The following is a 17,436-nucleotide window of genomic DNA, read 5'->3' on the forward strand; positions in this document are numbered from 1 at the left end:
ACTATCGAAATTTGCACATCGCCCAGATCACAGAAAGACAGTTTCTTTCTGTAGTTGAGTAGTTTCTCTCAGCTTTTGTAAGTGTCCTAGAAGCATAGGCTATAACCTTCTCTTTTCCATCCGAAATTTGCACCAGAACAGCACTGATCCCATAACCACTGGCATCTGTGTGTAGTCTGTAGGTGCTCTCTCATCATACAGACCAAGTACAGGGTCAGTCGTCAGAGCTTTTCACAACACATTGAAAGAACCTTGTAGAGCACCACTCCCAGATAAATTTAGCACCAGCTTTTAACAATTCTTGGAGTGGCCTGGCTTTGATTCAAAACTCTTTGATAAAATAACAGTAATAAGATCATAATCCAAGTAAGTTTTCACATCTCTAATACTTTTAGGAATAGGAAATTCCATTATAGATCTCACCTTTTCTGGGTCTGCCCGCACACCTTCATTTGACACAAGGTGTCGAAGTATTTTGATTTCTTTTGCTCCAAAGAGACACTTTCTTGGATTAAGTTTCAGTCTGCTTAAGAACGGCCCTCAGTGTTTTTATATATTCATCAAATGTCTCTGAGAACACTATAATGTCATCTAAATGACAAAGACACATCGTCCACTTCAGGTGCCTTAGAAGATTATCCATGATCCATTCAAAAGTTGCCGGTGCATTACACAAACCAAATGGCATTACCCTAAACTCATACAGGCGCTCAGGGGTGATGAATGCAGTTTTCTCATGATCATCCTCATCTACTTCGATTTGCCAGTATCCCGAATAAATGTCCATGGCTGAGAAAAACTTAGCCCCCTTCAGACAATCTAGTGTATCGTCAATTCGTGGAAGAGGGTAAACATCCTTTTTAGTTATCTTATTAAGCTTCCTGTAATCAACACAAAAGCGCCAACCGCCATCATTCTTCCTGACGAGGACCACTGGTGACAACCATGGGCTCTGCAAAGGCTGACAGATGTCATTTTTCATCATTTTCTTTATTCGACATTCCGTTGCTGACACATGGTATGCTCTCTGGCTTATTGGTTGATAGTCTCCAGTGTTAATCCAGTGCTTCACCGTCGATTTGTCTAATTTGCTCTTCACTTGTGGATTGAAGCATTCAGAGAACTCTTGTAGAATGGCAAGTAGCTTCTTCTGTTGTTCCTTAGTGAGACCTGGTGATAGTCGAACTAGAAGATCTTGTCTCACAGTGGTAGCGCTAATTTCGCCCACAGACTCAGCATGGGAGGTTTCTATGATGCTCAGCTGTTCTTCAATTAATGGCTCAGTGTTTGCTACGCACATGTGTCTTGGAAGGATCTGCAGTTCTCGGCGACAGTTAACTATCCACAATTCACCGAATCCATTCTTAAATGAGATGACAGAATCTGGGATGACCAAGTTATTCTCCAGTGGTATGCTTCTCTTACATTCCACTACAAGATCCATTGGTTGATGCATGGCATGATACATGACAGTTACCTTTCTAGCACTGACTACAGGAACAATCACTTCATCCAGCACACAGTCTCCACACAGTCAGATGCGCATCTTCCTGTCCACAGTATCTCATCTCGTCTAGCATAATCTTCGAGTGACTACAACCTATAATTGCCTGAGAAGCTTTCAAAGAGTCCCATCCAAGAATGATGTCATGACTACACTCTTGTAAGATGATAGAATTCTAAGGGCTGTGTGTGGCCACTTATACCCACACGAATCGTACATCTTCCTTTTCCATTAGCCACCTTGTTTTCGACAAATATTGTTTTCTGCAACTGGCGACGCTACTTCTCTGAAATGACTGAATATGATGCTCCAGAGTCCACAAGAGCTGGTCATCCATCCATGAGGATATCGACATACTTTCCTATCATTTTTGTAGTGATCGATGTCGGAGGATTTTTGTCTTCGGCTACCTCACCTCCAGGTTGTGGCGGCTAGGTGATCAGCTGGAGCTTCTAAACGATGAATGGAGACCTTGATCGGCATGTTGGGGAGTGTCCTCTCCAATGGCTAGCTTGCGGCGATGGTGACTCACGTCGTCCTGCACTCACATTTTCTTGTTCATCTTCGTCGTCCCGGAGTTGTTGTCTAAGATCGTTCTGCTGCCTTATGGCATGGGCGTCATCAAATATCCGGTGCCTTTCTTGACAATAGCGCACCACATGTCCCAGTCATCCACAGTGGAAACACTGGTTGGTTATCCTGGGTAATCCAGACGTCAGTCTTCCTTGGTACCTAAACAGGTTCCTCACGCGGCATTGTAGGAATGTAACTCCACCTGGGTCTTGACTTTTTCACCATTTTAAAGGGAAATGAAGGACAAGAGATAGGATTCAATGTCTGTTCCACTTCCTCCCTTATGACCTCTTGAAGCGTCTCAGTTTTTTGCTCGCCATGCAATCCAAGTGCCGTCTGAACTTCCTCTCTCACTATCTGACAAAGAACACTTTGTGGTGATTACGGTGATCCAAAACTTTTAGTATGTCATGTGAGACAAGTGTGTTGGGTTTTGCATGTTCGATGTTTTCGGAATCTATGCTGGTTGGCATGGAGGAGGTCATTATGTTTGAGCTCAGAACATGTTCTAAAATTCTACACCAAATTGATGTGAAGGATATTGGATGGTAGTTTTGTGAATCACTTCTGATACCCTTCTTGCAAACAGGTGTGATCTGTGCTTTCTTCCAGATACAAGGGCACGGTGGTTTTTTTGTTAGAAGAGGGGCTAACTCAGCAGCAAATTCAGTATAGAATCTGATAGCGATTTCATCGGACCCTGGAGCTTTATTCAATTTTAACAATTTCAGCTGTTTTCTCAACACCATCGACACTAACACTAACACTTATTTCAGTCATCCTTTCAGCGGTTCAAGGGTTAATTTGGGGCAATTCCACTGGGTTTTCCTTTGTAAAGGAACATTTGTAAATGGAGTTAAGCATTTCAGCCCTTCCTTGATACTCATAAATGTCAGTTCCTGTCTCATTCACTAGGGATTGAACACTAACTTCAGTGCCACTAACAACCTTTACATATGAGCAGAATTTCTTTGAGTTTTGTGAAAGATCATTGGACAGTATTCTGCTGTGGTAGTCATTGAAGCTCCCCACATTGCTTTCTTTATAGCCAAATGTGTTTCATTCAGTATTTCTCTACCCTTTAGCCCTATGTGTCATTTTACATTTATTACGCGGTAGTCTCTATTCTTTTGAAGTTTTGTTACAGTGATTATATACCATAGAGGGATCCTGCCAACTGTGAGGTGCGAGGTGTTGTTCATTTTCTGCAAGTGTAATATGTTGGACCCTGTGACATTCAACACAGACTTATCATAATTTATAGTGAAGATGTAATGACTGCAGCTAGTGTCCAAAAGTTGCACAATGTATAAAAATGGCAGATCAGGTGTTCAAGACGGACAGAGATCAGGGCGACACTCTGTCATCACAAATGTACTGAAACAAAAGGTGGGTTGCATCATTTGAGATAACTGATGAGACACAATTAGAGATGTGCATGAACAAAATGAGGAAGTGTCTCATTCAGTTGTGCTTAAACTTGTCACTGAGCACTTTGGTTACCACAAAATCTGTGCACAATGCATGCCAGCCATGCTCACATATGACCATAGAGCTGTGACAATTTGTGCTGCATAAGAGTTCTTGGAAGATAGTGTAAGGGATGGCAACACATTCATAGACCAGATTGTTACAGGAAATGAAACCTGTTTCTCATAACACCCACACAATGAAGTGACATTGTATGGAATGGTGTCTTCCTAAGTTGCCACAGACGCCATGTAAGTTCAGACAAATTGCATCAACTCAAGAACTGGTCGCTTCTGTACTCTGGAAGAGTGAAGAGGTCCTACTCATTGATATTCTGCCCTGCAACGCAACAATCAGTAGTGATGCATGCTGTGATACCATCAGATGCTTTTGTCAGGCTATCCAGAAACACCTAAGAGGCAAGCTCTCATGTGGAATTGTTCTGTTGCACAACAGTGCACATCCTGCTTAATGTCCAGCTGATACAAGGAGCACCTTGCTGGTAAAGGCATCGCAAATGATGATGCCCTGAAGAATCCTGTCATGACCTGTTTGAATATATACATGAAATGGTGTGAAGATACCAGAAGTGCCTTAATGTCAATGGCAACTATGTGGAAAAGTCAACGAAGTATGTGCCTTTGCATATTCAGTTTCTTACGAAAAGGATATAGTGCTACTTATCATATAGTACAGATGAGTAGCAGACAGGCACAACATAAAGACTGCAGTCTTTTTGTTGTGCCTGTCTGCAACTCAACATCTCCGCTATAAGTAATTTATCCTTTTCATAGTACTGTCATTATTCCATCCTGGATTTTCCATTGTTAGGATCAGTTTGTCTTATTATTATTATTATTATTATTATTATTATCATCATCATCATCATTATTATTAAAGAATATCATGATATGGCAAAACATTCTTTACTTTCTGGATGGCCCTCATATTTATACTTGAGCACTCACCTGACCAGAAGTCCTGTTCTTTCTGCTACAACACTTCACTAACTCCCACTATATCTAACTTCAACCTACCTGTCTTTTAAGATCCATCTCAGATAACAAGCTGGTGCCAAGCAAAGAATGGAAAGCCGGAAGGTGGAAGGAATATGTAGAGATACACAAGGGAAATGAACTTGAAGGATATGTTATAGAAAGGGAAGAGCAAGTAGATGAAGATGAGATGAAATGAGAGGTACGGTATTGTGACAAGAATTTGACAGAGTGCTGACAAGCTGAAGTCAAAAGAACACTCCTGGAGTAGATGACATTGCAGTGGAACAACTGATGTCCTTGGGAGAGTCAACCACATGAAAACTGTTCCACCCGTTGAGCAAGATGTATGTGACAGGGGAAGTACCCTCAAACTTCAAGAAGAAAGTAATAATTCCAGTTGCAAAGAGAGCAGATGTTGACAGGTGTGAATATTATAAATTAATAGACAAATGCATTACAGAAGAATGGATAAGCTAGTAGAATTTGATTGCGTAGAAGCTCAGTTTTTATTCCAGAGAACATAGGAGCACATGAAGCATACTGATTCCATGACTTACCTTAGAAGATAAGCAACCCTTTATTCATATCATGTGTTGGTTTAGAGAAAGCTTTAGACAATGTTGACCAGAATATATTCTTCGAAATTTTGAAGGTAGCAGGGAGCAAATGGTTATCTACAACTTGTACAAAAACCAGACAGCAGTTATGAGAAGCAGCAGATAAAGCTTTGCCTATCTGTGATGTTATTCAATCTGTACATTGAGCAGGCAGTATAGGAAACCAAAGAGAAATTCGAAAATAAGGGAGAAGAAATAAAGCTATAAGGTTTGCCAATTACATTGTAATTCTGTCAAAGATGACAAAGGACTTGAAATAGCAGTTGAAATGAATCGATAGTGTCTTGAAACGAAATTATTAGATGAACATCAATAAAAGTGCAGGTCCTGTCCTGCTAACTGTTGACACTGAAGAACAAAAGTCCTGTTTAAATTTGATTCACCCTCATATTTATGCAGTGTATAGCTCATGATTTTGTGTTATATGTGTACAATAGATAGATAGCGTCTTATGGTTGAAAAAAAATTAACTTTTTTTTTCCAGGAGCTGTTGTTGCTGTAGCAGCTAGCCATGATGGATCACTTGTAGTCACAGGGGGCGAAGATCGAAGGGTGGTGTTGTGGGAAAGGTCTTCCTGATACAGCTGGTTATGTAGTCTGGAGTTTCATAAGTCTGCTTGTGGACCAACAGAATATAGTTTTAAATTGTGCCTTAATAATGCTATCAGTATACACAACACTGGCTAATGTAAAGCAACTTTTGAATGTTGAGCTTTTAACAACAATGTTTTGGGATTTACTACATGAACATTATATCTTCAGTGTTTTACAGTGTTATTTACAAGAAAAGTGTATGAAGGGCTATTATTCTTTTCCCACCACATCCAGTGAAAACAGATTTTTAATAAATGCTGTAAATAAACTAAATCATAGGAACATCTGTACAGATATTTGTGTACTTGTACATATTTTTATGTTTTAAGGAAAAGTGAAACATAATATTGATATATTTTATTGTACATTAAAAAAACATTTCATTGTTTTCCTTTAAAAGCTCTTTCTGTGTTTTTGGTGTTGATGTCATTGAGTGATTCTATTACCAAATGTATAGAGTGTACAGTTGTCAAAGTTCCTACTGCTGTGTGCACAAAGCTGAAATTATTGTATTCTAACTCAGGTGGAAGAATACTCAGAGTAGTGTGCAGAGGGAACTCTGGAAATGGCTTCAGGCCATGGGGGTGCACTCACAGCCACATGTGCAGCCAGACATTGCCATATGTCAACCGCTTCTATTGCTTTTTATTTAGGAATATTGGATGAATGCTACTGTGAGATTGAGGGGGTTGACAAAGGAGAACAACTCACACATCAAACAATAAAAAAATAAAAGCAGGAAAATTGCAGTTGTCAGTAAAAGGGATTCTTGCAAAATATTTCTGCAGTCTATACTTTAACTCTGTTCAAGTGCATGGAATGTAAACCAGTTTGTAGTAATGGGGAAAATCTAACAGGCCTGTTGATGTAGCAGAAGAGCGTAACAGAAATGCAAAGTCTTTCCTGGCAGACACACACACAAGTGCACCCCCCCCCCCCCCACACACACACACACACACACGTTGTGTAATAATTTCATTTTCCCACGTAAGGAAGGCTTTGAGCCGGCAAATCAGTGCACTGTAGTGTTCTTTCATTTATGGAGAGGGTTGTAATGGAGTTTGTGTCATTTTATGTGGATAGGTGTGGAAGGAGGGAAAAAAAGGATTATAGCTCACACAAAGCAAAGATTTGCAGCAGGAGGAAACACACAAAAATTCAAGCTTTTAGAGCCAGTGACTCCTTCTTGCAGAGGGGTTGAAGGAGCAGGATGAAGAGAAAGGACTGGTAAGGTTTAGAAAACAGTGAGTATAACAGAAAAGTCACCCAGAACAACGGGTCAGGAGAGAGTATTCCTTCGCATCCTGCCTGGTAAACTTCCGGTGACCAAGGGTTCTGGGTGACTTCTCAATATTTCTCCCTGTTTCCTAAAATTCAAAAGTCCTTTTCCTTCATCCTTCTTCCTTCACCTTCTGCCAGAATAGGAAGGCACTGGCTCGCAAAGTTTGCACGTTTCGTTAACTTTTATGCATTTTCTCCTGTTGCCACTTGATGAGAAGATTATATTTGACTATCCAATTATATTATATCCTGATGATAGGTGAATATAATGGGCATGACCTCTGGACACCTTCAGCTGATTAAACTGTGTGTGTGTGTGTGTGTGTGTGTGTGTGTTAAAGAGAGAGAGAGAGAGAGAGAGAGATTGCAGTGGACTACACATTTTGTATTGGTTTTTATGTGGTGTGATTACCATATTTCATCCTTATGGGGATGGATTATTGCCGTCAACAGCACCAAGCTCTAGATATAGCTGCTATTCCAAGAAGGCTCATTGCAAACAACATGGAGAAGGAGCAAGGTGTAGCAAAGTATGTTGCTTATTTCCCTGCACTACATGAAGAGCTGCTTGCATTAAATATCCTAGTGTGGGTGGCATTTTTGAGAAAATGAACTAGTTTATTGATATGTAACTTTTTGGACTTAAAAAGGGAACATCACCAACTTGACCTCATATTGGAAATAGGAAAAAAAAACACACTTGTAAGATACCAGTACTAGAAATTGATCTTACATGAAAATGTGGTCCAAAATACTGATATTATGCAGTTATGATGTTCTGGATGTACAGCAAAAGCTGTACATTCAGAAGGTGATAAGTTAAGCATTTATGTACATTGTTTATTCATCAATGGCTCTGTCCTGCTGCAGCTGTTTAATGTCTGAGGATGAAGTATTGGTACAGTGGAGTGAAATCTTAATTAAGACCACTTTATTTTATGTGAAAAGAGAGCTAAGTAAATTAAGTACATAAATGTTGAGTTCACTTGCATGTGTATTCAGTATTATTTTAACAGTAATCTCACACTGATGCATGCGTGCACGCACACATGCAAGCAAGCACGCGCACAAACACACACAGCTGGTATTTCAAAGTCTTTGCATCAAATGTCTAGAAATGATAGATCGTGTCACGGGGAACAACTTTTGTTAAAGGCAAAATCTTTGCAGATGCTCCCCAATTATGCTAGTTGTCTTTTTATTGAATATGCCAGCCCTGTGATAATAGAATTTCACAGAACTAGAAGGAGCAGGGTCTACTAACCATGTGTGCTACATCTGCATGCTACCTACTCCAGTAAATATTGATAGTTGTTTTCAACAAGAAAACACAAGAATCGGCATCTCTTAAGTGTAGATACATATTTGAGAAGTAAATGTTATTCACCTAACTCCTTTCACATGTAGAAGATGATGGAGTTTTAGGCAGCACACCCTGCACACATATGCTGCATAATACCTATAATCCAGCCCCTCTTAGGGACATAACCCATAATAAAAAATGCCTAGTGTCACAGGGAAGTGTCAGCAGACATTTTACCTCAAACAGAAGTTGTTCCCTATGATGTCAGTTTGCAGTTTAATCATTCCAGTCATGTTGAATAGTGTAGGGCGATTCAAATGAAAACCTTTAAAGTACCATAAAATTTCTAAAAGTTGTGTGACTTAGCAGGTAGATGGCAGCAATGTTCCTTGAGGTTCAGAAAGTGAGTGACAAGTGGCAGAGTGATGCTACAATGCAGGAGAAGACAGCAGCATTCATGACAAGATGGCTGCTCTGACCGCCACCACCCTCTTGTAGCCCAAAGCTGATTTATTAATTTTGAAATAAGTAATAATTTGAACAGCTGGTCACATTTTCACAGCACTTAGCCCACTGAGATAGTGGCTCGCTGCAGAGAGTAGTGAAGGTAGAATCTGAATAAAAAGTTTCTGTAATATTCATCTTTTATTCTTCTTCTTTGTTGTAAGTTGTAGACATGTAGTCCATTCTAAAATGTGACTTTTCATACTGGTCTAGAGGATGCTAGAGTTAATTTAGTTAAGTGATATGAACGCTGGTGGACATTCTGGAGCTGAACACACATATGTTCAGTCATTTCACTTCACAATACAAACCAACATCAATCACAATACAAACACAACACCCGTAACTTTACTCTGTTCACACACTTCAGACTCGTACTACTAACTGCCCAAAGACAAAGATTTATCTCTAACAATGTGTAGCAAAGAAAATATTATCATATATCAATCTATTTCTGTAAAATCGTATTTGAAACATACATTATAAAAATAAAGTACAAATATTTGTTTATCACTGCTAATCTTCATCATCATAATTACATTAAGTGTTTATATATGTTGACGTTTATACATTTTCAGTTAGCTATATGGTAGTGGATTTCAGGATTTTGAGTCTTCAACTTGGGAATTGGTAATTTCATATGGCTGAAGATCAATTAGTACATTTATCTCACCATAACCAGTTTTATTACACCGCCTTGCTGTCAACATGCATTGGGATAGAGTATTGATCCGTGATGCATTTTTTGTGTAGTGAAGGTGTCAAACTGATCAAAATTCACTGCACAATCACAGCACAGTATGGTGTTCTATGTTTGTCATTGCAGCAAGTGTATGAGTGCTGTAGGAAGTTTAAGAGTGGTGTAACTTGTGTGGAGGATGCCCCAGGACTAGGGCAGGCTTGCTGCTTAGTGATGGACAGAATACTGCATTAGTGGAGGAGCTCAGCTGTCTGCCAGAAAAGTCACACTCATTCTCTTTTGGGATGCAAATGGAATAATTTTGGAGCATTTCATGGATAGAGAAGTGACGATAACCAGCTCTTTCTATTCAGACATGCTGAAAAATCAACTTTGCCCTACAATCAGGAGTAAACGATGGGGACTTCTCACTTCAGGAGTATTGGTACAGCATGATAACACCTCAGTGCATACAGGCTGTAAGACAGTTGAGACTATTCAGGAAATTAAATCTGGATGTCTGGTACATTCTCCTTATTCACCAGACCTCGCGCCTAGTGACTTTCATCTGTTTGATGCCCTGAAAGAAACAGTGTGAGGTAGGGTTGGGTTGTTTGGGGGATGAGACCAAACAGTGAGGTCATCGGTCTCATCAGATTAGGGAAGGATGGGGAAGGAAGTCGGCCATGCCCTTTCAAAGGAACTATCCCGGCATTTGCCTGGAGCGATTTAGGGAAATCAGTGAAAACCTAAATGAGGATGGCCGGACACGGGATTGAACCATCGTCCTCTGAATGCGAGTCCAGTGTGCTTACCACTCCGCCACCTCGCTTGGGGGTGGGGGGTAGGCGTTTCAGAAGTGACGAAGAGGTGAAAACCATGGTACATGACTGGCTACACGCACAACCAAAAGAATTCTTCATTGTGGTATCTATGCACTTCTGAAGCAGTGGAATACATGCATTCAACCCAGGGAGACTACATCAAAAAATGACATGTAAGTTTTTTTGTTTGTTTTTACAATTAAAAATATTATAGCACTTAAGATTTTCATTTGAATCACTCTTGTATTCCATTCAACAGTGCCAGATCTACAATCGAAAGAAAATAACACACAACAGAAATGTTAATAAGTGACTAGTGCTACACTGCTTCTTTAATGACACACTCATTCATTTACACTGCATTTGTGAACTGCAACATAAAAATTTCCAAAGGGAATTGCTGGCAACATTTATATGTTAGAAACCACACATTTTAATACAGTGAATGAAGCATGATAGCAGTCTCAAAACAGTATGTAAACAACAATATATGTGTCCTATTGAAGGTACTAAAAGAAAGAGTTTGCTTCTTTCCAGTTTTCCAAAGGTTACAGCACCTTTCATATACTCCTCTATTACAGATGGGAATGAAGTGGTATCATGATATTACATCTTCAAACCAGGCTTCATCATCGCTTATGTCCTTGTTTTTACATCCTTTCCTTTTTGTACCAATGAAGCTCTTCAACAAATGAGGCTGCTGTGAAAGGGCAACCTCATTATTGTCATATCTTTTCATAAGGAAACATTGAACACCAGTCCACTATTTTGCTCTATATCTAGTATGTCTTCATTCATGAAACTGTCTATGATTTGTGCAGTTAAATTGAGAGGTATAAATAATAGCATAAAGAAAGCCCCATATGCTTTCATTTTCCTGGAATAAAAGTTAGTTTTGAGGTAGATGCTCGGGTGAGATACACAAACCAACACCTTATAATCAGGAGTTCATTTATTCACCTATGCACACAAGTAAGGCTTACACAGAACTGGATGGCGGAACTACACAAAGATAATGTTTTGATGCTCAGATCGATACTGGTGTCGATCTCATCGGCACCACATAGCCCCCCCCCCCCTCCCTCCCCACCCCACGCAGTACGGAGTACTCCTGAGAGGCCGGGAGGGGGGGGGTGACTATGGCATTGGCAGGGGTGATCCACGGGAGCCGGGACCATGGTCACCTCGACAGCGTCGTCAGGGAGCTGTGCGGGTAGATGTCATGAAGGAAGGTCCGGCCACCGAACCTGGAAGTCGTTGAACTGCACCAGGCGTCGTACTGGGCGTGCTTGTCGTGTGGCAACAGTGAGGCCAGCAGTTTGCGGGAGGAACGAAGTGACGACAACGATGTCTCCGGTGGGCATGGTGAAAGCACAAAGCATGTCAAGCTCAACGTCGGGCGGGAGGGGAACACATTTCACCAGGTGGCAGGGAATGGCGGAGGTTGTGTCATGAGTACTGGATGAAGGGAAACACACGACGAACAGTGTGTCATCGCATAGTAGTATAGAGATGTCGTGGATTATGTCCGGGGGACAGGCACAAACACCTCGAGCGAGGGCACGTTCAAGATGGGAGGCGTGTGAAACCTCGACAGGGTGAGGCAGGCGACAGGGGAGAGGTCGAAGGGACTGGAGAAGGGCCTGGCGGCGGGGGCGTGATTGTAGGTAAGCTTGACGTGGGGAGCATGCTATCACTCAACGGAGTGCGTGAGATCGGAGTAGAGGGCGAGATCGAAGAAGAGCTCGACGATTGGAGCTGGAAGTCACTCGACTGAGTGAGTAAGTCTGACATGGAGGGAGTGGTCGGAGCGCCATGAGCCATGACAGTGAGTGGCGTGGTCATGGCCTGAAGGGGGTAGAAGCTGGCTCAACATGGCTTAAGTCTGTTGAGAGAGACTGTAACAGCAGAGTCTTTTATCTGGATGTCATAGGTGTTGGCTGAGTGCCAGAGGACTTGGTATGGGCCGGTATATGAGGGTTGGAGGGGAGTACAGTCAGTGTCATCTCGGAGCATGACATACTCGCAATTGCTCAGAGATTTCGGGATGTGAACCTTAGGGCGGTAATGGCTGGTGGGCGGAGGGATGTGGAGGTTGATGAAGTGGCGTCTGACGCAGTCCTCGAAGGAAGGTAAGTCAGACTGAGGGAGAGAAGCGGTAGGGCTCACAAGTTCGCCAGGGAGAACAATGTTGTGGCTGTATACGAACTCGGCTATTGTGCCTTTGAGGTCTTCCTTATAGATCGCACGGATGCCAAGTAGCACAAGGGGAAGGGCCTCCGCCCAAAGAGAGATGTGGCATCGAAGAGCTGCCTTGAAAGTGCGGTGCCAGGACTCAACTAGCCCATTACTTTATGGGTGATATGTTGTGGTATGGATGCGCCGGATGCCGCAGATGTTACAAATCTTGTTGAACAGGGCCGGCTCAAATTGTCTGCCCTGGTCAGTCATGATGATAGCTGGACATCCGAAACGCGATACCCATGACTCGACGAAATCTCGAGCAACAGTTTCTGCTGCAGCAGGTTCGGTTGCAGGAGGGGACAGCCTCGACCCAGCGAGTTGTTCAGCTGATAGACGAGGGAACATAACGAAAGCTGTTAGAAGGGGGGAGAGGGCCGACAATGTCAATGTGAATATGCTGGAAACGCCCAGGAGGGATCAAAAAGGCGCTGAAGGGGGGTGAAGTGTGCATGTGTACTTTGCAGCGTTGGCACACGATGCAGGAGCGTGCCCATTGCTGGCGGTGCTTGTTGACATTTCTCCACACAAAGTGCTCCGCTACGAGGCGGGCGGACGCACGAATGCCGGGGTGGGCTAAATTATGCAGTGCGTTGAAGACAGCTCGATGGAGCGTGGTTAGGATGAGGGGGCGTAATGTGCCCGTACTGTCGTCGCACCAGATCTCACCATAAATGCCAGGGAAGGTGGTGCGGAGAAAGTGTAGTGAAGAGGTAGAGTCTGAAATCAGGTTTTGTGTGTCCTCGTCAGCTGGTTGGAGGTTAGGCAGTTCAGAGAGGTCTAACAGTGAATGAACAGCATCGACTCATGAAAGGAAATCAGCAACTATATTGTCAGCACCCTTTATGTGTCTGACATCGATGGTGAACTGAAATATGAAGTCTATGAATCTGAAACGGCGAGGAGGCAGGTCAGCTGGCGGGTTTGAAATGGCCGCAGCCAGGGGTTTGTGGTCTGTTAAAACATAGAAAGGACGTCCCTCAACATCGGTGTTAAAATGCTTGAGCGCTTCGTAGACCGAGAGCAACTCCGTGTCAAATGCGGAATATATTCATTGTGCATTGGTGAGCTTGTGCAAGAAGAACTGCAGAGGTGAAGTTTGGCCATCGACTGTCTGGCTAAGGACAGTGCCGATGGCAGTATCACTCGCCTGTGTGGTGATGAAAAGCTGCACATTGGGATGAGGATGTGCGATAGTGCAGGCCTCGGCAAGAAGATTTTTGAGGGAGTGAAAGAGTCAGTCATAGCAGGGGTCCATGGAATGGGCTGAGATCCAGAAGTCTTGGTGCCTGCCAAGGCATCCGTCAGTGGAGCCTGAATCTCCGCAGCCTGAGGTAGATGACGGCGATAATAATAAACCGTCCCCAGAAAGTGCCGGAGCTCTTTGAATGACGAAGGTCTGGGTAGGTTTAGTAATGTTTGTACTTTGTCAGGGGGCGGTGAAATGCCATCGGCAGAGACACAAAAACCAAGAAAAGTGACAGCGGGTTGATGTAGCTGCAATTTGTCTTGGTTGGTCTCGATGCCTGCTGCCTCGAGAATGTCCATAACAGTTGCACGTGTTGAATGTTGTCCTCAACAGAGGAGCTGAACACAAGAATGTCATCAAGATATGCCCCGCGAGGGGTGGGGTAGGTGCTGTCAGTCGCGCATGCACACTTGTGTCTGGCCAAGTGTCAAACGCTGCTGTGTTAGGAGGGTGCGGCCCTGCGGAACTGTCAGTACACGTTATGGCAGTCTTGATAGCACAGTTGCGAGTGGTAGCTGGAGGTAAACGCACGGAGGCTCGATTGCTGGGATTGCAAGCAGATTCGGTGCACTTACTGACCTTGCTTTGTCCTTGCTATAGTGTCTGAATTCCTTTGCCACATCGGAGAGCTGGTGCTGTGTTTCGTGGCGCCAGAGGGAGACCTTGAAGTTTTCCTTGCATAGGCGAGCGACTTGTTCAAGCTCGACAAGGCACTTGTCCGTGGTTTCTTGTAACGTCGCGCGACAGAGACGAGCATGTACGGATGAGATGAGCCCTGACTGAAGTGTCACGGGGGGGATTGCTCGACGGAGCACAGGGGAAGTGAGTCTTGGACGGATGATGAAACACGGTGTTTCGCAATAGGTCTGGTGAAAGTTTGTGGTGTCGCAAGAAGTCAATGCCTACTATAGGTTCGTCAATTTCGCACACTAAAAAAGTCCACTCAAGTCTGCAGTTTGTGGAGAGTGAGACGACGTGGGAAGTTGAACCCGAGAATTGTAGTTTAGCTGAATTTATGGCTTGCAGTGAAGTATGATGAGGGCGGATGTTCGACGACGCTAAGGACGTAGGCAGCAGCGAAACATCGGCGCCTGTGTCCACAAGGAAAAGGTATGACTACGAAATGTCTTTAATGTAAAGTCATCCTCAATTATCCGGTCATTCCCGGAGTGAATGGAACACTGAGGGATGCCTGTCATGTTGTGCACAGGAGACGCCACCCGGAGCTACCTGCGATTGGCGTTTGGGAAGTAGCAGGGTGGTCTGCAGTTCCGTGCCGCCTCACCAAACCGTGTGTGGAAGTAACAGTACAGGTAGTGCGGTTGCATTTCCTGCAGAAAGTTTGTTGCCAGTGGTGGTGGCCGAGGTTCAGTGGCCGCAGCAGGTTCGGTTGCAGGAAGAGTGTGACCGTGGGTGGAGCCAGTGACATCCCAGTTGCTTGTTTACTGCTTCCCAGAGCGAGCGGAACGGTTGGCACAGTACGGCCCCGGCCGCATCCGGCTGCTGGGTGATGAGCCTGAACCTGAGACTTGTCAGGTGGGCCGTGGCTGGCAAAATAAAGCAGTGATGCATCGTGTAACTCATCAGCAACTGTCATTCTTTGCTCGACAGGTTCAGGGGACCTTTGATCCAGAGCAAAGCAGATGTGAGGAGATAGTTTATCTGACCAGATGGCGAGGAGAGCTGTGTCAGAGAATAGATCAGCGCTGACCAGGGCACATAGCCATCTCCAGAGCTGGGAAGGTTTGTCATTGCCTAGTTGCTCGACATGGAGCACTTGCTGTATTGCTGCCTCAGTTGAGCGTGCAAGCTGACGTAGAACTGTCTTTTTGGCTAGAGTGTACTGGGTAGATGAGTCCAGCACGTCAACCAGGTCTGCAATCAAGTCCTCCTGGTCGTGCGGGTGGGTAATGAGCCACAGAAACCTGGTTGACTCGTTGAGTTTGTAATAGTCGAACACTTTATCCACAATTTTGAACCAGGTTGTTGCTCTGTTGGGATTAAATGGCAGCAGCATCGGTAAACGTTGTAGAATGTTCGGAAGAACAGGTTGAGTTGAGTTCATCGGGGCACTGCCTGAATCGAGCTGTTGTTGCTGTAGTATTCCAGGAGAGTGTACCTCCAGGGGATGTGGCAATGACTGCTGTTCAGGTGGCAGTTTGAAGGTGACACGTTGGGGTTGAGTGCAATCCATCGCGACGCGGAAGGCCGACGCGGGTGAGACACCGTAATGTGTCGATTGCGGTTGTGGAAGCTCAACACGTTGCGGGTGTGTTCGGATTGACGCGTTGTGGAAGACTGACACAGATGAGGCGCCGAGATGTGCCGAGAACTGTAGCAGAAGCTCAACTGGAGCTGGCGGGGATGACAGGTGAGAAAAAGTTCAAAGTTTGAGAATGCGTGTTAGTCTGCGGAAAGCTCGACGTATGACCGGAGCCGGGGCCACCTGTGTTGCAGTGAGGCTGTGGAGGTGCGGGCTGTCCAGAAGCACAGTGTGGGAAATGATGTCGAACATGGGACGGGGTGTGTGAATGTTCACTGTTCATAGTCACTCCACTCAAAATGGTGTGTGGATAAGGTGAATGTCGTGGCACAAAGCACTGAGGCATAGCGGTGGTACGGAGGTGGAGGTCAGGCACAATAACAAGTAATTGTTCCTGTTGCAGGACGAGGTATCGAAGTAGGAAGGCATGTGCTGATGCTGAACCGAGGTAAGCATGGGCGTGGTTGGGTGCTGAGGAGGTTGACCTGTGGATGATGCAGTTCCAGCCACATGGCAGGTATCCACATGGTACTGCACGGATTGGGGCTTGGCAAATTGTTGTCCTGGCGGTAGTAGGTTGTCCGACGAAGCATTTCCAGAAATCGGCATTGGTTCCACACTGCACGGAGATCCGTAAGAGGTAAATGCACAGTCGATGAGGGAGGGCACATGTGGCAGGAACAAAGGCGTTGATAGCCGGAGTCATGCGCACTCCTAACCTCACTTAATGTTGAAGGCTCGAAAACATCCAGCGAAATTGGCGTAATCGTCGAGTGAGAGGCATCGTGTTGCAGTCCTGGCGGGTGTACATCACCTGCAACACGATGCATGCAAATCACAAAATCCGGCATTAGGCTCTGGTCCGAGGTCATTGTTCGAATGCTGTGTCAATGTAATACATGCGAAAATAACCGATGCGGAGGTTGCAGACACAGTAAAACGGCGAAAACGGAAGACGTTACAACTCGGGGTCACCAGTGAGGGGGAAGTTTGGGTTGGTTACATCAAACAACACCCATTTAGCAGTAGTTCATTTATTCACCTAAACACATGCAAGGCTCACAAAGAACTGCACATGACGGAACAGCCCAAAGACAATGCTCAGACCGAAAGACGATGCTCAGAGTCCAAAGACGAACCCCTATCGATGCTGGTGTTGACCTCATCGGCGCCACGCGCTAATGAGTTAAGTATGAACCATGAAAAGACTGTCAAGATAATCTTCAGTCTATCAAACAGTAACACCGAATTATCATCTATTAAACTACTAGGAATACACGTTGACTCAAAATTAATGTGGGACACACATACAGATTATGTATGTCGAAAATTATCA

The 17,436-nt window shown here is 44.1% G+C and overlaps 1 protein-coding gene across 1 annotated transcript in view; it reads left to right on the forward strand.

The window, feature by feature from the left end:
* The window catches only part of LOC126160029 (protein FAN-like), a 174,942-nt gene extending 168,833 nt beyond the window's left edge, over window positions 1–6,109 (forward strand). Inside the window, exon 19 of the mRNA XM_049916839.1 lies at window positions 5,647–6,109. Coding sequence (XP_049772796.1) covers window positions 5,647–5,741 — 95 coding nt within the window. The 3' untranslated portion in view covers window positions 5,742–6,109. The remainder of the gene's footprint in view (window positions 1–5,646) is intronic.
* The last annotated feature ends 11,327 nt before the right edge of the window (window positions 6,110–17,436 follow it).

Source organism: Schistocerca cancellata, chromosome 2 (assembly GCF_023864275.1).
Source record: "Schistocerca cancellata isolate TAMUIC-IGC-003103 chromosome 2, iqSchCanc2.1, whole genome shotgun sequence".
In the NCBI taxonomy this organism is placed as follows: domain Eukaryota; kingdom Metazoa; phylum Arthropoda; class Insecta; order Orthoptera; family Acrididae; genus Schistocerca; species Schistocerca cancellata.